A 26,125-nucleotide genomic window follows, 5' to 3' on the forward strand; every position below is an offset into this window, starting at 1 on the left:
AGGGAAGGAGAGAGAGAGAGGGAAGGAGAGAGAGGGAGGGAAGGAGAGAGAGAGGGAGGGAAGGAGAGAGAGGGAGGGAAGGAGAGAGAGAGGGAGGGAAGGAGAGAGAGGGAGGGAAGGAGAGAGAGGGGAGGGAAGGAGAGAGAGGGAGGGGAGGAGAGAGAGGGGGAGGGAAGGAGAGAGGAGGGAGGGAAGGAGAGAGGGAGGGAAGGAGAGAGAGGGATGGAGAGAGAGAGAGAGGGAGGGAAGGAGAGGGAGGAGGGAGGGAGGGATGGAGAGAGAGAGGGAGGGAAGGAGAGAGGAGGGAGGGAAGGAGAGAGGAGGGAGGGAGGGAAGGAGAGAGGAGGGAGGGAGGGAAGGAGAGAGGAGGGAGGGAGGGAAGGAGAGAGGGAGGGAGGGAAGGAGAGAGGAGGGAGGGAAGGAGAGAGAGGGAGGGAAGGAGAGAGAGAGAGAGGGAGGGAAGGAGAGAGAGAGAGGGAGGGAAGGAGAGAGAGAGGGAGAGAGGGAGGGAAGGAGAGAGAGAGAGAGAGAGGGAGGGAAGGAGAGAGAGAGAGGGAGGGAAGGAGAGAGGAGGGAGGCAGTAGGGAATGTGTTGGTTTATAATGTCTCGTAGGGTCCCAGCCAGCGGTGCTTGACGACTGAGATTGTGTCCCATTGTAGTTTAGTGATTCATACCTTACCACTCTACCTCCATATCTCTTTCCCTCTCTCTTTCCCTCTCCCTCTTTCTTTCCCTCTCCATATCTCTTTCCATCTCTCTTTCTCTCAGGCTGGGGGAAGGTGTCTGACACGGGATCAGAGGAACCGAGGAGGAGGAAGAAGAGCAGTGGGATAATCTGATTGGATCCATCCGGGGTTGGAGGGCGGGGCTTCCACCGTAGAGGGCGTCAGCCTCGGCGAGTGACACCTGCGTCGACAAATCAGAACACAAGCTCTTCTCTGTGTCCACAGAGACCAGCGAGTCTTCAAGCGTGCAGTCCCGGTATAACTGGGGGCGTGCCTTGGGATGTGGCCAGAACAAGAAGTGGGTGTGGTCTCGGGTGAATAGGAGGAAGAGGAGTGGGTTGAGGCAGGAGGGGAGGGGTTGTAGAAGGAGCAGAATAGACTTCAGCACCTCCTCCCCCAGAGAAAGCAGCCCCAGCAGGGAGCAGAGAGACAGGAAGGCCACTGGGATGTAGAGGAGACCGTTGATGAAGATCAACCAGGTGATGTGTTTAATCATGCTGTAGTCCCACAGCCCCTCGCACTCTCCTCTCAGCAGCTCCCAGTACAGACGGATGTAGGAGACTGTCACTATCAGCAGACACAGTGTATTCATCATGATCAGAGAGAGAGGGAAGCCTAGAGAGGAGGGTGGATGGGAGGAGGGGGGATGCAAGGGGAGGGCAGGCAGAGAGGGGTGGAACCGTACTCCCCACATTGACCAGAGGGAGGGATGCCAGGGTGAGAGAGACGGTGAGGCAGAAGAATGCGCACGTACGGACGCTCCCGTGTGAGGGCGCCTTTCCGTAGGCCCGTGCGCACGTCATGCCACACTGCACGGCTGCCAGGGTCAACAGCAGCACGCTTGCCTCGGACGCAAACACCCACACCCACCCCGTCACCTGGCAACCGGGACCCGACTCCCAGCGGGCGCCGTGGCGTCCAAATTCTCCCAGCGTGAGGGCGTCCACGAGGGCGAGCGTGCATGTGCATACGCCAGTGAGGAGGTTGGCAGCGGCCATGCAGGCGGTGGTGAACCGCAGCGGGGAGATAGCCCGCCGAACCGAAGAGCGACAGCAGCAAGAGAGAGTTCCCAAGTAGAGACACGATGGAGACGCACCACAGACCCACACGGACCAACCAGCTGCCTAGCAGGGAGTCACATGGCCGGAACGGACCTAGGCGGGCGAGACAGACATACTTTTAACAATATACAGTGCATTAGGAAAGTATTCAGACCTCTTGACTTTTTCCACATTTAGGTTACAGTCTTATTCAAAAAAAAATGTCAATAGTTTTTCCCCTCATCAATCTACACACAATACCCCATAATGACATCACAATACCCCATAATGACATCACAATACCCCATAATGACATCACAATACCCCATAATGACATCACAATACCTCATAAGGACATCACAATACCCCATAATGACATCACAATACCCCATAAGGACATCACAATACCTCATAAGGACATCACAATACCCCGTAATGACAAAACCAAAACAGGTTTTTAGAAATGATATGTATTTCAAATAAAGAACTAAAATGTCACATTTCCATAAGTATTCAGACTCTTTACTCAGTACTTTGTTGAAGCACCTTTAGCAGTGACTACAGCCTGGAGTCTTCTAGGGTCTGCAAGGATATAAAGATAAATACACAACGCAGAGGACTACAAGTCAATAGAGTCCCAACGATCAATGGAAAGTGTTTTTTTTCTGGAAAAGGGAATTAATGAGCCATGGATCAGAGACATGGGAGGAATTTGTCTTCTGAAATAGGTTACTTGTTATTTGGCCATTGGCCCAGTTTTATTGCAAGGAATTCTAATTGGTCAACCACAGGCTAGGGCTGGGTTTAAAACTAGATCCTGTCACTTTGTTCTGTGGAGAGAATAACTGGAGAGAGAATTACTGGAGTGAATCACTGGAGAGAGAATTACTGGAGTGAATCACTGGAGAGAGAATTACTGGAGAGATAATCACAGGAGAGATAATCACAGGAGAGAGAATCACAGGAGAGAGAATCACTGGAGAGAGAATCACTGGAGAGAATAATCACAGGAGAGATAATCACAGGAGAGAGAATCACAGGAGAGAGAATCACTGGAGAGTGAATCACTGGAGAGAGAATCACTGGAGAGAGAATTACTGGAGAGATAATCACAGGAGAGATAATCACAGGAGAGATAATCACAGGAGAGAGAATCACAGGAGAGAGAATCACTGGAGAGAGAATCACTGGAGAGAGAATCACTGGAGAGATAATCACAGGAGAGAGAATCACAGGAGAGAGAATCACAGGAGAGAGAATCACAGGAGAGAATCCCTAGAGAGAATCACAGGAGAGAATAACTGGAGAGAGAATCACAGGAGAGAATCCCTAGAGAGAATCACAGGAGAGAATAACTGGAGAGAGAATCACAGGAGAGAATCCCTAGAGAGAATCACAGGAGAGAGAATCACTGAGGAGAGAATCACTGGAGAGAATCACTGGAGAGAGAATCACTGGAGAGAATCACTGAGGAGAGAATCCCTGGAGAGAATCACTGAGGAGAGAATCACTGGAGAGAGAATCACTGAGGAGAGAATCACTGAGGAGAGAATCACTGGAGAGAATCACTGGAGAGAGAATCACTGAGGAGAGAATCCCTGGAGAGAGAATCACTGAGGAGAGAATCACTGGAGAGAGAATCACTGAGGAGAGAATCACTGGAGAGAGAATCACTGAGGAGAGAATCACTGAGGAGAGAGAATCACTGGACAGAGAATCACTAGAGAGAGAATCACTGAGGACAGGGGAGCATGAACATCTACCTCCAAGCATGATTTGTTCTCTTTGAATTAACCTATTTTCCTCCCCCTGATTTGCTTTGGGGTCTGTGTTATTAAAGAACAACATCAACTGCTAACAGGTATGATGCTACAAGCCTGGTATACCTGTATTTGGGAAATTTCTCCCAGGTGTATTAAACAGAGGTGTGTGTCCCTGGTACAGGTGTATTAAACAGTGGTGTGTGTACCTGGTACAGGTGTATTAAACAGAGGTGTGTGTACCTGGTACAGGTGTATTAAACAGTGGTGTGTGTACCTGATACAGGAGTATTAAACAGTGGTGTGTCTACCTGGTACAGGTGTATTAGGTGTGTGTAATCTGATACAGGTCATTGAGGTGTGTGTATCACTACAGGTGTATTAAACAGTGGTGTGTGTAATCTGATACAGGAGTATTAAACAGTGGTGTGTCTACCTGGTACAGGTGTATTAGGTGTGTGTACCTGGTACAGGTGTATTAGGTGTGTGTACCTGATACAGGTGTATTAAACAGTGGTGTGTGTACCTGATACAGGAGTATTAAACAGTGGTGTGTCTACCTGGTACAGGTGTATTAGGTGTGTGTACCTGATACAGGTGTATTAGGTGTGTGTACCTGGTACAGGTGTATTAAACAGTGGTGTGTGTACCTGGTACAGGTGTATTAAACAGAGGTGTGTGTACCTGGTACAGGTGTATTAAACAGTGGTGTGTGTACCTGATACAGGAGTATTAAACAGTGGTGTGTCTACCTGGTACAGGTTGGATTAGGTGTGTGTACCTGATACAGGTGTATTAAACAGTGGTGTGTGCCACCTGGTACAGGTGTATTAAACAGTGGTGTGCTGTACCTGATACAGGTGTTCCTGATTAAACAGAGGTGTTCACCTGGTACAGGTGTGCTCCATTAAACAGTGGTGTGTGTACCTGGTACAGGTGTATTAAACAGTGGTGTGTGTACCTGATACAGGTGTATTAAACAGTGGTGTGTGTACCTGATACAGGTGTATTAAACAGTGGTGTGTGTACCTGGTACAGGATTATTAAACAGTGGTGTGTGTACCTGGTACAGGAGTATTAAACAGTGGTGTGTCTACCTGGTACAGGTGTATTAGGTGTGTGTCCTGGTACAGGCTGTGTTAAACAGTGGTGTGTGGCTTCCACTGGTACAGGTGTATTAAACAGTGGTGTGTGTGTACCTGGTACAGGTGTATTTAACAGTGGTGTGTGTACCTGGTACAGGTGTATTAAACAGAGGTGTGTGTACCTGGTACAGGATTATTAAACAGTGGTGTGTGTACCTGGTACAGGTGTATTAAACAGAGGTGTGTGTACCTGGTACAGGTGTATTAAACAGTGGTGTGTGTACCTGGTACAGGTGTATTAAACAGTGGTGTGTGTACCTGGTACAGGTGTATTAAACAGAGGTGTGTGTACCTGGTACAGGATTATTAAACAGTGGTGTGTGTACCTGGTACAGGTGTATTAAACAGAGGTGTGTGTACCTGGTACAGGTGTATTAAACAGTGGTGTGTGTGTACCTGGTACAGGTATATTAAACAGTGGTGTGTGTACCTGGTACAGGAATATTAAACAGTGGTATGTCTACCTTGTACAGGTGTATTAGGTGTGTGTACCTGGTACAGGAGTATTAAACAGAGGTGTGTGTACCTGGTACAGGTGTATTAAACAGAGGTGTGTGTACCTGGTACAGGTGTATTAAACAGAGGTGTGTGTATCTGGTACAGGTGTATTAAACAGAGGTGTGTGTACCTGGTACAGGAGTATTAAACAGTGGTGTGTGTACCTGGTACAGGTGTATTAGGTGTGTGTACCTGGTACAGGAGTATTAAACAGAGGTGTGTGTACCTGGTACAGGATTATTAAACAGTGGTGTGTGTACCTGGTACAGGAGTATTAGATGTGTGTACCTGGTACAGGAGTATTAAACAGAGGTGTGTGTACCTGGTACAGGTGTATTAGGTGTGTGTACCTGGTACAGGAGTATTAAACAGAGGTGTGTGTACCTGGTACAGGAGTATTAAACAGTGGTGTGTGTATCTGGTACAGGTGTATTAAACAGAGGTGTGTACCTGGTACAGGTGTATTAGGAGTGTGTACCTGGTACAGGTGTATTAAACAGTGGTGTGTGTACCTGGTACAGGAGTATTAAACAGTGGTGTGTGTACCTGGTACAGGTATATTAGGTGTGTGTACCTGGTACAGGTGTAAACAGTGGTGTGTGTACCTGGTACAGGTGTATTAGGTGTGTGTACCTGGTACAGGAGTATTAAACAGAGGTGTGTGTACCTGGTACAGGAGTATTAGGTGTGTGTACCTGGTACAGGAGTATTAAACAGTGGTGTGTGTAGCTGGTACAGGTATATTAGGTGTGTGTACCTGGTACAGGTGTATTAGGTGTGTGTACCTGGTACAGGTGTATTAGGTGTGTGTACCTGGTACAGGTGTATTAGGTGTGTACCTGGTACAGGTGTATTATGTGTGTGTACCTGTGACAGGTGTATTAGGTGTGTACCTGGTACAGGTGTATTAGGTGTGTGTACCTGGTACAGGAGTATTAAACAGTGGTGTGTGTACCTGGTACAGGTATATTAGGTGTGTGTACCTGGTACAGGTGTATTAGGTGTGTGTACCTGGTACAGGTGTATTAGGTGTGTACCTGGTACAGGTGTATTAAACAGTGGTGTGTCTACCTGGTACAGGTATATTAGGTGTGTGTACCTGGTACAGGTGTATTAAACAGTGGTGTGTGTACCTGGTACAGGTGTATTAAACAGTGGTGTGTGTACCTGGTACAGGTATATTAGGTGTGTGTACCTGGTACAGGAGTATTAAACAGTGGTGTGTGTACCTGGTACAGGTATATTAGGTGTGTGTACCTGGTACAGGTGTATTAGGTGAGTGTACCTGGTACAGGTGTATTAGGTGTGTACCTGGTACAGGTGTATTAGGTGTGTGTACCTGGTACAGGTATATTAGGTGTGTGTACCTGGTACAGGTGTATTAGGTGTGTGTACCTGGTACAGGTGTATTAAACAGAGGTGTGTGTACCTGGTACAGGTGTATTAGGTGTGTGTACCTGGTACAGGTGTATTAGGTGTGTACCTGGTACAGGTGTATTAGGTGTGTGTACCTGGTACAGGTGTATTAGTGTGTGTGTACCTGGTACAGGTATATTAGGTGTGTGTACCTGGTACAGGTATTATTAGTGTGTGTGTACCTGGTACAGGTGTATTAGGTGTGTGTACCTGGTACAGGTATATTAGGTGTGTGTACCTGGTACAGGTATATTAGGCGTGTGTACCTGGTACATGTGTATTAGGTGTGTGTACCTGGTACAGGTGTATTAGGTGTGTGTACCTGGTACAGGTGTATTAGGTGGTGTCTACCTGGTACAGGTGTATTAGGTGTGTGTATCTGGTACAGGTATAAACAGGTGTGTCTACCTGGTACAGGTATATTAGGTGTGTGTACCTGGTACAGGTGTATTAGGTGTGTGTACCTGGTACAGGTGTATTAGGTGTGTGTACCTGGTACAGGTGTATTAGGTGTGTGTACCTGGTACAGGTATATTAGGTGTGTATACCTGGTACAGGTGTATTAGGTGTGTGTACCTGGTACAGGTATATTAAACAGTGTGTGTGTACCTGGTACAGGTATATTAGGTGTGTGTACCTGGTACAGGTGTATTAGGTGTGTGTACCTGGTACAGGTGTATTAGGTGTGTGTACCTGGTACAGGTATATTAGGTGTGTGTACCTGGTACAGGTGTATTAAACAGAGGCGTGTGTACCTGGTACATGTATATTAGGTGTGTTTACCTGGTACAGGTATATTAGGTGTGTGTACCTGGTACAGGTGTATTAGGTGTGTGTACCTGGTACAGGTATATTAGGTGTGTGTACCTGGTACAGGTATATTAGGTGTGTGTACCTGGTACAGGTGTATTAGGTGTGTGTACCTGGTACAGGTATATTAGGTGTGTGTACCTGGTACAGGTATATTAGGTGTGTGTATCTGGTACAGGTATATTAGGTGTGTGTACCTGGTACAGGTATATTAGGTGTGTGTACCTGGTACAGGTGTATTAGGTGTGTGTACCTGGTACAGGTGTATTAGGTGTGTGTACCTGGTACAGGTGTATTAGGTGTGTGTACCTGGTACAGGTATATTAGGTGTGTATACCTGGTACAGGTGTATTAGGTGTGTGTACCTGGTACAGGTATATTAGGTGTGTGTACCTGGTACAGGTATATTAGGTGTGTGTACCTGGTACAGGTGTATTAGGTGTGTGTACCTGGTACAGGTATATTAGGTGTGTGTACCTGGTACAGGTATATTAGGCGTGTGTACCTGGTACATGTATATTAGGTGTGTGTACCTGGTACAGGTGTATTAGGTGTGTGTACCTGGTACAGGTGTATTAGGTGTGTACCTGGTACAGGTGTATTAGGTGTGTGTACCTGGTACAGGTATATTAGGTGTGTGTACCTGGTACAGGTGTATTAGGTGTGTGTACCTGGTACAGGTATATTAGGTGTGTGTACCTGGTACAGGTGTATTAGGTGTGTGTACCTGGTACAGGTGTATTAGGTGTGTGTACCTGGTACAGGTGTATTAGGTGTGTACCTGGTACAGGTGTATTAGGTGTGTGTACCTGGTACAGGTGTATTAGGTGTGTACCTGGTACAGGTGTATTAGGTGTGTGTACCTGGTACAGGTTTATTAGGTGTGTGTACCTGGTACAGGTGTATTAGGTGTGTACCTGGTACAGGTGTATTAGGTGTGTGTACCTGGTACAGGTGTATTAGGTGTGTGTACCTGGTACAGGTATATTAGGTGTGTGTACCTGGTACAGGTGTATTAGGTGTGTGTACCTGGTACAGGTGTATTAGGTGTGTACCTGGTACATGGTGTATTAGGTGTGTGTACCTGGTACAGGTGTATTAGGTGTGTGTACCTGGTACAGGTGTATTAGGTGTGTGTACCTGGTACAGGTATATTAGGTGTGTGTACCTGGTACAGGTATATTAGGTGTGTGTACCTGGTACAGGTATATTAGGTGTGTGTACCTGGTACAGGTGTATTAGGTGTGTGTACCTGGTACAGGTATATTAGGTGTGTGTACCTGGTACAGGTGTATTAGGTGTGTGTACCTGGTACAGGTGTATTAGGTGTGTGTACCTGGTACAGGTGTATTAGGTGTGTGTACCTGGTACAGGTGTATTAGGTGTGTGTACCTGGTACAGGTGTATTAGGTGTGTGTACCTGGTACAGGTATATTAGGTGTGTGTACCTGGTACAGGTGTATGTGTGTAGGTGTGGTGTGTACCTGGTACAGGTGTATTAGGTGTGTGTACCTGGTACAGGTGTATTAGGTGTGTGTACCTGGTACAGGTGTATTAGGTGTGTGTACCTGGTACAGGTGTTATGTACCTGGTACAGTGTGTACCTGGTACAGGTGTATTAGGTGTGTGTACCTGGTACAGGTGTATTAGGTGTGTGTACCTGGTACAGGTGTATTAGGTGTGTGTACCTGGTACAGGTATATTAGGTGTGTGTACCTGGTACAGGTGTATTAGGTGTGTACCTGGTACAGGTGAGCACTGGATGTTAGTCTGTAGTTTAGATTCCTGTATCTCCATCTGGAGATCCTCCAGGTCTGGGTCATCTGAATAAACAACAGAACTGTCAAGTTAGATAATGGATAAGATAATGGAGTGTCTATAGATACGATAATGACATCTATAGATACGATAATGGAGTACGTATAAGATAATGATGTCTATAGTTATGATAACGGATACGATAATGGAGTATCTATAAGATAATGGTGTCTATAGATACGATAATGAAGTCTATAGATAACATAATGAAGTCTTTAGTTTAGATAATTAAGTCTACAGATAAGATAATGGGGTAAATCAATAAGATAATGAAGTGTGTATATATGGTAATGGGGTATATTTTAGATAATTGGTGTCTATAGATAAGATAATGAAATCTATCGAAAATATAAGCAAGTCTATAGACAACAGAATGAAGTCTATGTATAAGATAATGAAGTCTATGGATAAGATAATGGAGTCTGCAGGTAAGATAATGGAGTCCATAGATAAGATAAAGGGGTATATCAATACAATAATGGAGTCTATATATAATGTAATGAAGTTTATAGCTACGATAATGGACTTTATAGAATAGATACTGAGTCAATGTATAAGATAATGGAGTCTATTTATAAGATAATGTAGTCTATAGATATCATAATGGTGTCTATATACAAGAGAATGGAGTCTATAGATAAGATAATGGAGTCTATATATAAGATAATGGAACTATAGATATGAGAAAGAAGTCTATATATAAGATAATGAAGTCAATAGGTAAGATAATGCATTCTATAGATAAGGTCATGGAGTCTATAGATAAGAGAATGGAGTCTATAGATAAGATAACGGATTCTATAGATAAGGCAATGTAGTCTATAGATAAGAGAAAGAAGTCGATAGATAAGCTAATGGAGTCAACAGATAAGGTAATGGTCTTTAGATAAGGTAATGAAGTCGATAGATAAGGTAATGGTCTATAGATAAGGTAATGTAGTCTAGATTAGAGAAAGAACTCGATAGATAAGATAATGAAATGAATAGATAAGGTAATGGTCTATAGATAAGGTAATGAAGTCTATAAATAAGAGAATGGAGAGTGTGTGCTGCTGTGCCAGGTATCTATGATTAAGTAGGGCTCTGACATGTTAGAAACAGCATCTGTTCCAGACTCACAGACAGAACATTAGCCTGTTACCCTGCCCTGACCCTGAAACCCAGTGTGTGTGTGTGTTCTTACAGTATGTGTGCTGTGTGTGTGTGTGCGTTCTTACAGTGTGTGTACGTGCGCTGTGTGTGTGTGTGTGGTGGTGTGTGTGCGTTCTTACAGTGTGGTGCGCTGTGTGTGTGTGTGTCTTACAGTGTGTGTACGTGCGCTGTGTGTGTGTGTGCTGTGTGTGTGTGTGTGTGTGTGTGCTTCTACAGTGTGTTTGTACTTTTGCTGTGTGTGTGTGCATTCTGTGTGTCTGCGTGCGCTGTGTGTGTGCGCTGTGTGTGTGTGCGTTCTTACAGTATGTTGTGTGTGCGCTGTGTGCATGGGTTCTTACAGAGTGTGTCGGTGTGGATGGGGTATAGGGCTACGGTCCTCTGGTCTAGCTCCTCCTCCTCACTGCTCTGCTCAGTCTCCGGTTGGCTGATGGGCTTATAGCTGTCACATGACCCATAGACACAGCACTGGTACGCATACGGCATCTCTACCACCCTGAGAGAGAGAGAAAGATGGGAAGTGAGAGAGAAAGATGGGAAGTGAGAGAGAGAGATGGGAAGAGAAGATGGATGGGAAGTGAGAGAGAGAGATGGGAAGAGAGAGAGATGGGAAGAGAGAGAAATGAGATGGGAAGAGAGAGATGAAGAGAGAGAGAGATGGGAAGAAGAGAGAGAGATGGGAAGAGAGAGAGAGAGATGGGAAGGAGAGAGAGATGGGAGATAGAGAAGATGGAGAGAGAGGAGAGAGAGAGAGAGATGGAGGAGAGAGAGAGAGATGGATGGAGAGAGAGAGAGAGATGGAGGGAGAGAGAGATGGGAAGAGAGAGAGAGATGAGAAGAGAGAGAAATGGGAAGAGAGGTTATTTTCAGAGTCAGAAACATCTGAGAATTTCTTTGATCAGTAGCATGCTGGTTCTTGTTAGCGTGATGAACCTCCTGCAGGGAGCTCACCATAGTTTAAAGGGAGGGATGGAGGGAGGCATGGAGTGATAGAGGGAGGGATGGAGGGATAGAGGGAGGGATAGAGAGATAGAGGGAGGGATAGAGAGATAGAGGGAGGGATAGAGATAGGGGAGGGATGGAGTGATAGAGGGAGGGATGGAGGGATAGAGGGAGGGATAGAGAGATAGAGGGAGGGATGGAGTGATAGAGGAGGGATGGAGGGATAGAGGGAGGGATAGAGATGAGGAGGGATAGAGTGATAGAGGAGGGATAGAGAGATAGAGGAGGGATGGAGGGATAGAGGGAGGGATAGAGTGATAGAGGAGGGATAGAGGATAGAGGGAGGGATGGAGGGATAGAGGAGGGATAGAGGGAGGGATGGAGGATAGAGGAGGGATAGAGAGATAGAGGGAGGGATGGAGGGATAGAGGGAGGGATAGAGAGATGAGGGAGGGATGGAGGGATAGAGGGAGGGATAGAGAGATAGAGGGAGGATAGAGAGATAGAGGAGGGATGGAGGGATAGAGGGAGGGATAGAGAGATAGAGGGAGGGATGGAGTGATAGAGGGAGGGATGGAGGGATAGAGGGAGGGATAGAGAGATAGAGGGAGGGATAGAGTGATAGAGGGAGGGATAGAGAGATAGAGGGAGGGATGGAGGGATGGGAGGGATAGAGGATGAGGAGGGATAGAGGGATAGAGGGAGGGATGGAGGGATAGAGGGAGGGATAGAGTGATAGAGGGAGGGATGGAGGGATAGAGGGAGGGATAGAGAGATAGAGGGAGGGATGGAGGGATAGAGGGAGGGATAGAGAGATAGAGGGAGGGATGGAGGGATAGAGGGAGGGATAGGAGATAGAGGAGGGATAGAGAGATAGAGGGGAGGGATGGAGGGATAGAGGGAGGATAGAGAGATAGAGGGAGGGATGGAGTGATAGAGGAGGGATAGAGAGATAGAGGGAGGGATAGAGAGATAGAGGGAGGGATGGAGTGATAGAGGGAGGGATGGAGGGATAGAGGGAGGGATAGAGAGATAGAGAGAGGGATAGAGAGATAGAGGGAGGGATGGGGAGATAGAGGGAGGGATGGGGAGATACAGGAGTGCTCCAAGGTGTTGTTGATGTTGAATATAGAGACTGACATGTTTACATGACAGACAGAACACCTGAGGTCCTATTGGTGGCTGGGTCAGAACACCTGAGGTCCTATTGGTGGCTGGGTCAGAACACCTGAGGTCCTATTGGTGGCTGGGTCAGAACACCTGAGGTCCTATTGGTGGCTGGGTCAGAACACCTGAGGTTCTATTGGTGGCTGGGTCAGAACACCTGAAGTCCTATTGGTGGCTGGGTCAGAACACCTGAGGTTCTATTGGTGGCTGGGTCAGAACACCTGAGGTTCTATTGGTGGCTGGGTCAGAACACCTGAGGTCCTATTGGTGGCTGGGTCAGAACACCTGAAGTCCTATTGGTGGCTGGGTCAGAACACCTGAAGTCCTATTGGTGGCTGGGTCAGAACACCTGAGGTCCTATTGGTGGCTGGGTCAGAACACCTGAGGTCCTATTGGTGGCTGGGTCAGAACACCTGAGGTCCTATTGGTGGCTGGGTCAGAACACCTGAAGTTCTATTGGTGGCTGGGTCAGAACACCTGAGGTCCTATTGGTGGCTGGGTCAGAACACCTGAGGTCCTATTGGTGGCTGGGTCAGAACACCTGAAGTTGTATTGGTGGCTGGGTCAGAACACCTGAGGTCCTATTGGTGGCTGGGTCAGAACACCTGAAGTCCTATTGGTGGCTGGGTCAGAACACCTGAAGTCCTATTGGTGGCTGGGTCAGAACACCTGAGGTCCTATTGGTGGCTGGGTCAGAACACCTGAGGTTCTATTGGTGGCTGGGTCAGAACACCTGAGGTCCTATTGGTGGCTGGGTCAGAACACCTGAGGTCCTATTGGTGGCTGGGTCAGAACACCTGAGGTTCTATTGGTGGCTGGGTCAGAACACCTGAGGTTCTATTGGTGGCTGGGTCAGAACACCTGAGGTCCTATTGGTGGCTGGGTCAGAACACCTGAGGTCCTATTGGTGGCTGGGTCAGAACACCTGAGGTTCTATTGGTGGCTGGGTCAGAACACCTGAGGTTCTATTGGTGGCTGGGTCAGAACACCTGAGGTCCTATTGGTGGCTGGGTCAGAACACCTGAGGTCCTATTGGTGGCTGGGTCAGAACACCTGAGGTCCTATTGGTGGCTGGGTCAGAACACCTGAGGTCCTATTGGTGGCTGGGTCAGAACACCTGAGGTCCTATTGGTGGCTGGGTCAGAACACCTGAGGTCCTATTGGTGGCTGGGTCAGAACACCTGAGGTCCTATTGGTGGCTGGGTCAGAACACCTGAGGTCCTATTGGTGGCTGGGTCAGAACACCTGAGGTTCTATTGGTGGCTGGGTCAGAACACCTGAAGTCCTATTGGTGGCTGGGTCAGAACACCTGAGGTCCTATTGGTGGCTGGGTCAGAACACCTGAGGTCCTATTGGTGGCTGGGTCAGAACACCTGAGGTCCTATTGGTGGCTGGGTCAGAACACCTGAGGTCCTATTGGTGGCTGGGTCAGAACACCTGAGGTCCTATTGGTGGCTGGGTCAGAACACCTGAGGTTCTATTGGTGGCTGGGTCAGAACACCTGAGGTCCTATTGGTGGCTGGGTCAGAACACCTGAGGTCCTATTGGTGGCTGGGTCAGAACACCTGAGGTCCTATTGGTGGCTGGGTCAGAACACCTGAGGTCCTATTGGTGGCTGGGTCAGAACACCTGAGGTCCTATTGGTGGCTGGGTCAGAACACCTGAGGTTCTATTGGTGGCTGGGTCAGAACACCTGAGGTCCTATTGGTGGCTGGGTCAGAACACCTGAGGTTCTATTGGTGGCTGGGTCAGAACACCTGAGGTCCTATTGGTGGCTGGGTCAGAACACCTGAGGTTCTATTGGTGGCTGGGTCAGAACACCTGAGGTCCTATTGGTGGCTGGGTCAGAACACCTGAGGTCCTATTGGTGGCTGGGTCAGAACACCTGAGGTTCTATTGGTGGCTGGGTCAGAACACCTGAGGTTCTATTGGTGGCTGGGTCAGAACACCTCAGATTCTATTGGTGGCTGGGTCAGAACACCTGAGGTTCTATTGGTGGCTGGGTCAGAACACCTGAGGTTCTATTGGTGGCTGGGTCAGAACACCTGAGGTTCTATTGGTGGCTGGGTCAGAACACCTGAGGTTCTATTGGTGGCTGGGTCAGAACACCTGAGGTTCTATTGGTGGCTGGGTCAGAACACCTGAGGTTCTATTGGTGGCTGGGTCAGAACACCTGAGGTTCTATTGGTGGCTGGGTCAGAACACCTGAGGTTCTATTGGTGGCTGGGTCAGAACACCTCAGATTCTATTGGTGGCTGGTTCAGAACACCTGAATTCCTATTGGTGGCTGGGTCAGAACACCTGAGGTTCTATTGGTGAGGTCAGAACACCTCAGGTTCTATTGGTGGCTGGTTCAGAACACCAGAGGTTCTATTGGTGAGGTCAGAACACCTCAGGTTCTATTGGTGGCTGGGTCAGAACACCTCAGATTCTATTGGTGGCTGGTTCAGAACACCTCAGATTCTATTGGTGGCTGGGTCAGAACACCAGAGGTTCTGTTGGTGGCTGGGTCAGGAGAACTGAGGTTCTGTTGGTGGCTGGGTCAGGAGACCTGAGGTTCTGTTGGTGGCTGGGTCAGGAGTCCTGAGGTTCTGTTGGTGGCTGTGTCAGAACACCTCAGGTTATATTGGTGGCTGGGTCAGAACACTTCAGGTTCTGTTGGTGGCTGGGACAGGAGATGGTTTGGAATAGTTTAAGAGTTGGACGGTGGGAGTGTTCTTCTGACGATTACTACAGGTGGTTGCTGAGACGGCTGAAACAAACGAGGTTGATAGACTAAAACCATGATGCTGGTCCTCTTACCTCAAGACTAGAACCATGAGGCTGGTCCTCTTACCTCAAGACTAAAACCATGAGCCTGGTCGTCTTACCTCAAGACTAAAACCATGAGGCTGGTCCTCTTACCTCAAGACTAAAACCATGAGGCTGGTCCTCTTACCTCAAGACTAAAACCATGAGGCTGGTCGTCTTACCTCAAGACTAAAACCATGAGCCTGGTCGTCTTACCTCAAGACTAAAACCATGAGGCTGGTCCTCTTACCTCAAGACTTAAACCATGATGCTGGGCCTCTTACCTCAAGACTAAAACCATAATGCTGGGCATCTTACCTCAAGACTAAAACATTGATGCTGGTCCTCTTACCTCAAGAAGCAGACGAGGTTGATAGACTAAAACCATGATGCTGGTCCTCTTACCTCAAGACTAGAACCATGAGGCTGGTCCTCTTACCTCAAGACTAAAACCATGAGCCTGGTCGTCTTACCTCAAGACTAAAACCATGAGGCTGGTCCTCTTACCTCAAGACTAAAACCATGAGGCTGGTCCTCTTACCTCAAGACTAAAACCATGAGGCTGGTCGTCTTACCTCAAGACTAAAACCATGAGCCTGGTCGTCTTACCTCAAGACTAAAACCATGAGCCTGGTCGTCTTACCTCAAGACTAAAACCATGAGGCTGGTCCTCTTACCTCAAGACTTAAACCATGATGCTGGGCCTCTTACCTCAAGACTAAAACCATAATGCTGGGCATCTTACCTCAAGACTAAAACATTGATGCTGGTCCTCTTACCTCAAGAAGCAGACGAGGTTGATAGACTAAAACCATGATGCTGGTCCTCTTACCTCAAGACTAAAACCATGAGGCTGGTCCTCTTACGTCAAGGTTAAAACCACGATGCTGGTCCTCTTACGTCAAGATTAAAAACTTGAGGCTGGTCCTCTTACCTCAAGACTAAAACCAATGATGCTGGTCCTCTTACCTCAAGAAGCAGACAAGGTTGATAGACTAAAACCATGATGCTGGTCCTCTTAACTCAAGACTAAAACCATGATGCTGGTCCTCTTACCTCAAGAAGCAGACGAGGTTGATAGATTAAAACCGTGAGACTGGTCCTCTTACCTCAAGAAGCAGACGAGGTTGATAGATTAAAACCGTGAGGCTGGTCCTCTTACCTCAAGAAGCAGACGAGGTTGATAGATTAAAACCGTGAGGCTGGTCCTCTTACCTCAAGAAGCAAACAAGGTTTAAAGACTAAAACTTCATCCTCGGGAATTGTTAAAGGCTGAAGTCCTCACACAGCTCAGAGGTTAGGGCTTAGGGTTAAGATCCTCTTACCTCATGCACAAACCCAAACAGAGTTTGTATATATGTTGTATAACCCTGCGGTTATCAACCTATCAACCCTGTAGCCTCTATGTGGTGTTCAGGCCTACAGTAGCCTCTATGTGGTGTTCAGGCCTACAGTAGCCTCTATGTGGTGTTCAGGCCTACAATAGCATCTATGAGGTGTTCAGGCCTACAGTAGCATCTATGAGGTGTTCAGGCCTACAGTAGCCTCTATGTGGTGTTCAGGCATACAGTAGACTCTATGTGGTGTTCAGGCCTACAGTAGCCTCTATGTGGTGTCCAGGCCTACAGTAGCCTCTATGAGGTTAACACCGTGGGCCAAATAGGTGACTATAAATTGCAGTGTATTGTGTTGTATGATGTGAGACCCCCTTAACAAAATCAAATTCATTATTATTACCATACAGACAATTAGATAATGTAGACTGCCTCTCTGACTATTGGCTTATTTGCATAGTCAAGCCTTTTCTCAAAATACAACACTGCCCCTTTAATTAAGACACACCCCTTTTTACCTGACTGGCTTTTCAAAGACAGGTTGAAATGTAGCTTACACGTTTTGTGGTCTTGTAGGAAGCAGTAATTCCTTATTTCAGTAATTAATAACAGCCTGACTAGCTGTCTACCAGTCCACTGAGGTAGCTTCCTGTCCTGACTAGCTGTCTACCAGTCCACTGAGGTAGCTTCCTGTCATGACTAGCTGTCTACCAGTCCACTGAGGTAGCTTCCTGTCCTGACAGTCCACTGCTGTCCTGACTAGCTGTCTAGTCCACTGAGGTAGTGGGGAGGAACATATAACAGCCTGACTAGCTGTCTACCAGTCCACTGAGGTAGTGGGGAGGAACATATAACAGCCTGACTAGCTGCCTACCAGTCCACTGAGGTAGTGGGGAGGAACATATAACAGCCTGACTAGCTGTCTACCAGTCCACTGAGGTAGTGGGGAGGAACATATAACAGCCTGACTAGCTGTCTACCAGTCCACTGAGGTAGTGGGGAGGAACATATAACAGCCTGACTAGCTGCCTACCAGTCCACTGAGGTAGTGGGGAGGAACATATAACAGCCTGACTAGCTGCCTACCAGTCTACTGACTTCCACAGCGTCTGCCTTGTCGATGCCCATGTATCTGTGCCACTCCTCTGCAGACACCTGGCTCAGAGCAGGGATGGCATGGACATAGTCCTTCGTGTCCTTTCTTGGTCCTACCACCCGGGCTGGATCTAGTAACCAGGTGAAGGACAGGGGTCCTTCTCCAGCACAGCTTGATGGCGCATGCGGCAGACTGGAACAACAATGCAGGAGAACCTGTCTTCCTCTGGCTGGGAAGCTGCCCCAGCAGCTCCATTGAACGAGGGCGCCAGTCGTTAGCTCCAGCTGTTCTGCCATACTCAAACTGCACTCTCAAGTCCTCCAGCTTGCAGGCGATGTGGTGGGCTGTTGGCACAGAGGTGTCATCCAGCCTTGTCAGGTTAGCCACGATCTCCACACTATGTTCCACAATGAACACTGTCTGGGCCTTCAGCAGGGTGTTTGTTCCCTCAGCAGCTCACAAAGGTCCTGGACATACTTGGCTGTTTCTGGGAAGGTCGTAGTGAATTCGGGGAGCACATCCATGTGCTCGGCCAGGAACTTCACTGCACGTATTCAGGAGCCGCACCTGGTCTGCACAGAGTACACAGGCCTCACAGGAGAATGGCCATTACCCAGCATGAATGCTCCGATGACGCTGGGGAGCCTGACAGAACACCTTCTTCGAGGTTCCACACATTGTTAAAGTCAACCCCATTGTTGTCGAGACAGGAAATGACAGCTTGGGCCGCAGTGGTAAAGTTTCCTTATTCCAAGAAAGTCAGATCTGTTACAACGGGTCATTCACCCACTGGCTAGAGTAGGATGGAGAGAGAGCACATCTTCCAGACAGATCTGTTACAATGGGTCATTCACCCCCTGGCTAGAGTAGGATGGAGAGCACATCTTCCAGAGCTGTCTGCACCCTGGAGCTGTCACTCACACAGAGGAGGGGCTTTGGTGAGGAGAGTGGGCTACACCACTGGCTAGAGTAGCTGTCACTCACACAGGGGAGGGGCTTTGGTGAGGAGAGTGGGCTACACCACTGGCTAGAGTAGCTGTCACTCACACAGGGGAGGGGCTTTGGTGAGGAGAGTGGGCTACACCACTGGCTAGAGTAGCTGTCACTCACACAGGGGAGGGGCTTTGGGGGGAGAGTGGGCTACTGGCTTCACTCACACAGGGGAGGGGCTTTGGTGTGGTGTAACTTTAATGTGTTTGAGTTAATGTTTAAGTTTATTCTTTGAGCTATATCTAAAGTTATTTCTTTAGATTTATTTGCATATGTAATTGTATTGGGTTGTGTTGAATTACGCTTTTTGACTGCAAGTCCCAGAATGCCTTGCGAGAGGAATGAGTGATAACGCGCCAATTATGTGCAGGTGCTGGGGATTGTGGCTGACTTTCTGACAGCATCTTATCTGCATTGCTCTGTACCAAAACAATTGTTAAATGTAACATAAACAAGTATTCTTACTAAAAGAAGCTTTCGTATCAAAACCGACGTCCCGAGTCATTACTAAGAAGTTAGTTAATCTAAAAGGTGGGGAGAGTGGGCTACACCACTGGCTAGAGTAGCTGTCACCCACACAGGGGAGGGGCTTTGATGGTGAGAGTGGCTTTGATGGTGAGGAGGGGCTTTGATGGTGAGAGTGGGCTACACCACTGGCTAGAGTAGCTGTCACTCACACAGGGGAGGGGCTTTGATGGTGAGAGTGGGCTACACCACTGGCTAGAGTAGCTGTCACTCACACAGGGGAGGGAGAGGGCTACACCACTGGCTAGAGTAGCTGTCACTCACACAGGGAGGGGCTTTGATGGTGAGAGGGGCTATACCACTGGCTAGAGTAGCTGTCACCCACACAGGGGAGGGGCTTTGATGGTGAGAGTGGGCTACACCACTGGCTAGAGTAGCTGTCACCCACACAGGGGAGGGGCTTTGATGGTGAGAGTGGGCTACACCACTGGCTACACTTTTCGGTGATTCAAAAACATAAATGAAAACAGAGGAAAAGGTAACTTCAACAACAAGTACAATTTATTTAACTTTGCTATCAGTTGGCAGTTTATTTTTAGCTTTAAAATCCTATGCGTTCTGTTGCGGATTTCCGTCGGAATTATGCGTGCGCGGATTCCTTGTGGGTCTGTGTGGGAAGTGTTCAGGGCTGAGTGTCAGAGGTCAGGGGTTAGAGTTAGGGTCATCATACCTTATCCGTGGGAAGAGTTAGGGGTCAGAGGTTTGGGGTCAGCGGTCATACCTCATGCGGGTGAAGAGTTCAGGGCTGAAGTCTTCATAGAGCTCCATGTTTCCTTTCAGCTTCAGATGGGTCAGTCCCCCCAGACCACCCACAGGAAGTGATGTAAGACTGTTCTCACTCAGGTCCCTGTACAAGGAGGGGGAATTCAGTCATGTTTAAAATGATTATGAAAACACTTACTGTGAAATCCACAAACATGTTCTGTGCTCCTTACATGTTTGTAAGTGTCATGTGTCATGACGTTGGCCTGAGGGGTTTATGACCCCCATAAATACATTTCCCCTTTTTCCTCTCTCTACTCTACCGATGTGACTGTTGAAAATCCATTTGTTAACATAGAGAGTCTGGTGACATCAGAAGATGGTAAACGGAACCATATTTCAGTAATCCAACCAGTTGAAAATATGCGTTGGGACTTAATGAATATGACGTCAGTTCAGTTGGCGTCTGAGACATGATTACTGATGATAGGACGACATAAACTGTATCTCGGAAAATCTACACATTCTAGTTATCAGATTCACATGGAATTGTTATGCAATTTAAATGTTTATAAATATGAAACTATTTGTGAAATTTAATTTTTAGCTCCTAAATGAGAGAATAGGGTTTTCATGAGTGAACTAAGCTCAACTCAGTGGCCCCGCCCATGTGAACAGACATTGGTTGTAAACTCTGCCAACTCAGTGGCCCCGCCCATTTGAACAGACACTGGTTATAAACTCTGAAAGACAGCCCTCTCTCCCAATCCTATATAAGCCTCTTGACGAAAATGTAACTTTCTGTTCCGAGGACGTGAGGACTTACCACCCCCACATTGAAAGGACAAAGACCACCTCCAGAACTAAGCCAACCTCAGCAAGAACCTGACGAAATTAGCACCAAATATCAATGTGAAGGTGACGACCTACATGCTGGAAGGATGAATTTCGACAATAGCAGCCAGAATAAAGTAAAGTGTGTCAACTTGACAAATAATTAAACCAAATGTTGTATTGCAGATTCAACTTGTTAGCCAGGGTTCGTGAAGATGAGACTCAACTTTCAGATGAGACTAAATAAGGTGACGATTAAATATTGACTGCTATTGATGTAAAAGATTACTAGGTCTTTAAGAGTTTATTTGGAAGATAACAGCTCTATAAACACTCTTTCATGGTGCCCCGACTTTCTAGTTCATTATTTACCTGATTAGCTTAATCAGGTGATATTAATTACAGAGAAATTATAGAATAGCATGTCATATCACTTAATCCGGCATAGCCAAAGACACGGCACATGTCATTTGTTCTCTGCTAATACAGTGGCTTTGGATCTAAAGAAAGGGCTTTCCTTCTAGAGAAAAGGGCTTTCCTTCTAGAGAAAGGGCTTTCCTTCTAGAGAAAAGGGCTTTCCTTCTAGAGAAAGGGGTTTTCATGTGATTACATCTAGCTCTGTGTAGTCCCAGCCAACACAAATAACTAATTATAACCTTTTTCGGCAAGACAGATCTTCCAAAGGTGGTGGAGTGTCGAACTTTACCAAGGATCACCTTCAGTGCTCAGTGTTCTCCACCAAGTCTGTCCCCAAACAATCTCCTTGCCCCTTACACTAAGTCTGAATTTGTCCTGCTAGGTGACCTAAACTGGGACATGCTTAAACCACCTGACCAAGTCCTAAATCAATGGGACTCCCCAAATCTTTCTCAGATTACTGCCAATCCCACAAGGTATGACTCCAAACACCCAGAAAAGGCTTATCTCATTGAGGTTATCCGCACAAATAATCCTGATTATAATCCTGATTATCATCAGTCTAGTGTTTTCTGTAATGACCTTAGTCATCACTACTGCCTGTGTTCGTAATGGCTGCTCAGTGAAACGTCCTGTCCTGATTTGTCAGACGCTAAAAAACTTTAATGAGCAAGCCTTCCTTCAGGACCTGGCCTCTGTAAAATGGTATAGAATCAGCTTGATCCCCTCTGTTGAAGACACTTGGACCTTCTTTTTTTATATTTTTAGTGGTATTGTTAACAAACACGCCCCCATAAAGAAAATGAGAATTAAAAACAGGTTCAGCTCCTGGTTCGACCGTTATCTTGCAGAGTTACTCCACCTCAAGAATTGCATTTGGTGAAAGGCTCGGCAAATGTATACTCTCTCGTTCAGGCAAATGAGAAACGGGCACTCAGGCTACCCAGAAGACCAAAGGTAGTTACTTTAAGGAGCAGTTCTCTCTCTGTGGGTCGAACCCAAAGAAGTTCTATAAAAGACTTGGAGAATAAACCCTCCTCATAGCTACCCATGTCCCTTAAATGTTGATGATGTGGTTGTTACTGACAAGAAGGACATGGCTGAGCTCTTTAATCTGGATTCCTATTTGACTCAGCCATGCCTCCTTGCCCGTCCAAAATGTCCCAATCTCCCACCCCTTCTAATGTGACTATCCCCGATGCTTCTCCCTCTTTTTCCACTGCCCTGCTACAAAGTTTCTCCCTGCAGGCGGTCACTGAGTCTGAGGTGCTAAAGGAGCTCCTGAAACTTGACCCCAAATCAACATCTGGGTCAGATGGGTTAGACACTTTTCTTCTTTAAGGTTGCTGCCCCTATCACCGCCAAGCCTATCTCTGACCTTTTAACCTCTCTCCTTTAAGGTTGCTGCCCCTATCATCGCCAAGCCTATCTCTGACCTTTTAACCTCTCTCCTTTAAGGTTGCTGCCCCTATCATCGCCAAGCCTATCTCTGACCTTTTTAGCCTGTCTCTCCTCTCTGAGGAGGTTCCCATTGCTTGGAAGGCAGCCACAGTTCGTCCTTTATTTAAAGGGGGAGATCAAGCTGATCCTAACTGTTAAAGGCCTATTTCTATTTTGCCCTGTTTATCAAATAGTTTTGGAAAAACTTGTCAGTAATTAACATACTGGTTTAACATACTGGTTTAACATACTGGTTTAACATACTGGTTTTCTTGATGTTTACAGTCTGTCTGTCTGTCTGTCTGTCGGGTCTGTGTGTCTGTCTCTGTCTGTCTGTGTCTTTTTGTCTGCTAGTATCAGTGTCTGTCTGTCTGTCTGTCTGTCTGTCTGTCTGTCTGTCTGTCTGTCTGTCTGTCTGTCTGTCTGTCTGTCTGTCTGTCTGTCTGTCTGTCTGTCTGTCTGTCTGTCTGTCTGTCTGTCGGGTCTGTGTCTGTCTGTCTGTCTGTCTGTCTGTCTGTCTGTGTCTTTTTGTCTGCTAGTATCAGTGTCTGTCTGTCTGTCTGTCTGTCTGTCTGTCTGTCTGTCTGTCTGTCTGTCTGTCTGTCTGTCTGTCTGTCTGTCTGTCTGTCTGTCTGTCTGTCTGTCTGTCTGTCTGTTAGTATCAGTGTCTGTCTGTCTGTCTGTCTGTCTTTTTGTCTGCTAGTATCAGTGTCTGTCTGTCTGTCTGTCTGTCTGTCTGTCTGTCTGTCTGTCTGTCTGTCTGTCTGTCTGTCTGTCTGTCTGTCTGTCTGTCTGTCTGTCTTTATGTCTGCTAGTATCAGTGTCTGTCTGTCTGTCTGTCTGTCTGTCTGTCTGTCTGTCTGTCTGTCTGTCTGTCTGTCTGTCTGTCTGTCTGTCTGTCTGTCTGTCTGTCTGTCTGTCTGTCTTTATGTCTGCTAGTATCAGTGTCTGTCTGCCTGCCTTTTTGTCTGCTAGTATCAGTGCGTGCCAGCCAGCCGGTCAGTCAGTCAGTTTCTAGAGTCTGTGTCAGTGTTGGCCTAAAGATTTGCTTTAATTAAGGTGAACCAAAGTTACCCTGACTTGCTTGGTGATGTGGGATATATGTGTGTATGTATACTCACAGCTTGGTCAGAGAATGGAACGAAATGAAGGCATCAGGGTGAATCCACTCAATACTGTTGAAGCTGAGATCTCTGGGGGGAGAGAGAGAGAATTAGTTACTGTCGTTATTCTGAAAGTTTAGTGCCTATCTGTTAGAGTAACAGTATTCACAGAGAGTAACAGTTTATGTGTAGGGGAAATAGTATATTGACACAGAGTAAAGAGTATTCACAGAGAGTAAAGATTATACTGACAGGGAGTAAAGAGTACTCACAGAGAGTAAAGAGTACTCACAGAGAGTAAACAGTATACTCACAGAGAGTAAAGAGTATTCACAGAGAGTTGACAGTATAATCACAGAGAGTTGACAGTATAATCACAGAGAGTAAACAGTATACTCACAGAGAGTAAAGAGTATTCACAGAGAGTTGACAGTATACTCACAGAGAGTAAACAGTATACTCACAGAGAGAAAACAGTATACTCACAGAGAGTAAAGAGTATTGGCAGAGAGTTGACAGTATACTCACAGAGAGTAAACAGTATCCTCACAGAGAGTAAAGAGTATTCACAGAGAGTAAACAGTATACTCACATAGAGTGAACAGTATACTCACAGAGAGTAAACAGTACACTCACAGAGTAAACAGTATTCACAGAGTAAACAGTATTCACAGAGTAAACAGTATACTCACAGAGAGTAAAGAGTACTCACAGAGAGTAAAGAGTACTCACAGAGAGTAAAGAGTATTCACAGAGAGTAAAGAGTATTCACAGAGTAAACAGTATACTCACAGAGAGTAAACAGTATATTCACAGAGAGTAAACAGTATACTCACAGAGTAAAGAGTATTCACAGAGAGTAAACAGTATACTCAAAGAGAGTAAAGAGTATTCACAGAGAGTAAACAGTATACTCACAGAGAGTAAAGAGTATACTCACAGAGAGTAAAGAGTATTCACAGAGAGTAAATAGTATACTCACAGAGAGTAAACAGTATACTCACAGAGAGTAAACAGTATTCACAGAGTAAACAGTATACTCACAGAGAGTAAAGAGTATACAAAGAGAGTAAACAGTATACTCACAGAGAGTAAAGAGTATTCACAGAGAGTAAAGAGTATTCACAGAGAGTAAAGAGTATTCACAGAGAGTAAACAGTATAATCACAGAGAGTAAACAGTATACCCACAGAGAGTAAAGAGTATTCACAGAGAGTAAAGAGTATTCACAGAGAGTAAAGAGTATTCACAGAGAGTAAACAGTATACTCACAGAGAGTAAACAGTATACTCACAGAGAGTAAACAGTATTCACAGAGTAAACAGTATACTCACAGAGAGTAAACAGTATACTCACAGAGAGTAAAGAGTACTCACAGAGAGTAAAGAGTATTCACAGAGAGTAGAGAGTATTCACAGAGTAAACAGTATACTCACAAAGAGTAAAGAGTATTCACAGAGTAAACAGTATACTCACAGAGAGTAAAGAGTATTCACAGAGTAAACAGTATACTCACAGAGAGTAAACAGTATACTCACAGAGTAAACAGTATACTCACAGAGAGTAAAGAGTATACTCACAGAGAGTAAACAGTATTCACAGAGAGTAAACAGTATTCACAGAGAGTAGAGAGTATTCACAGAGTAAACGGTATACTCACACAGAGTAAACAGTATTCTCACAGAAAGTAAACAGTATACTCACAGAGAATAAACAGTATACTCACAGAGAGTAAACAGTATACTCACAGAGAGTAAAGAGTATTCACAGAGTAAACAGTATACTCACAGAGAGTAAAGAGTATTCACAGAGAGTAAAGAGTATTCACAGAGAGTAAACAGTATACTCACAGAGTAAACAGTACACTCACAGAGAGTAAAGAGTATTCACAGAGAGTAAAGAGTATTCACAGAGAGTAAACAGTATACTCACAGAGAGTAAAGAGTATTCACAGAGAGTAAACAGTATACTCACAGAGAGTAAACAGTATAATCACAGAGAGTAAACAGTATTCACAGAGTAAACAGTATACTCACAGAGAGTAAACGGTATACTCACAGAGAGTAAACAGTATTCACAGAGAGTAAACAGTATACTCACAGAGAGTAAACAGTATACTCACAGAGAGTAAACAGTATTCACAGAGTAAACAGTATACTCACAGAGAGTAAACGGTATACTCACAGAGAGTAAACAGTATTCACAGAGTAAACAGTATACTCACAGAGAGTAAACGGTATACTCACAGAGAGTAAACAGTATTCACAGAGAGTAAACAGTATACTCACAGAGAGTAAACGGTATACTCACAGAGAGTAAACAGTATACTCACAGAGAGTAAAGAGTATTCACAGAGAGTAAACAGTATACTCACAGAGAGTAAACAGTATACTCACAGAGAGTAAAGAGTATTCACAGAGAGT

General features: G+C 46.2%; 1 protein-coding gene across 1 annotated transcript in view; it reads right to left on the minus strand.

The window, feature by feature from the left end:
* Positions 1-505: 505 nt before the first annotated feature.
* LOC112238935 (leucine-rich repeat-containing G-protein coupled receptor 6) overlaps positions 506-26,125 on the minus strand; it is a 77,717-nt gene continuing 52,097 nt past the window's right edge. The window contains 8 exon segments of the mRNA XM_042299867.1: positions 506-1,375; positions 1,378-1,418; positions 1,421-1,758; positions 1,760-1,880; positions 9,138-9,218; positions 10,704-10,858; positions 19,928-20,053; positions 23,721-23,792. Of these exon segments, the coding sequence (XP_042155801.1) occupies positions 677-1,375; positions 1,378-1,418; positions 1,421-1,758; positions 1,760-1,880; positions 9,138-9,218; positions 10,704-10,858; positions 19,928-20,053; positions 23,721-23,792 (1,633 nt within the window). The 3' untranslated portion in view covers positions 506-676.

Source organism: Oncorhynchus tshawytscha, linkage group LG16 (genome assembly GCF_018296145.1).
Source record: "Oncorhynchus tshawytscha isolate Ot180627B linkage group LG16, Otsh_v2.0, whole genome shotgun sequence".
In the NCBI taxonomy this organism is placed as follows: domain Eukaryota; kingdom Metazoa; phylum Chordata; class Actinopteri; order Salmoniformes; family Salmonidae; genus Oncorhynchus; species Oncorhynchus tshawytscha.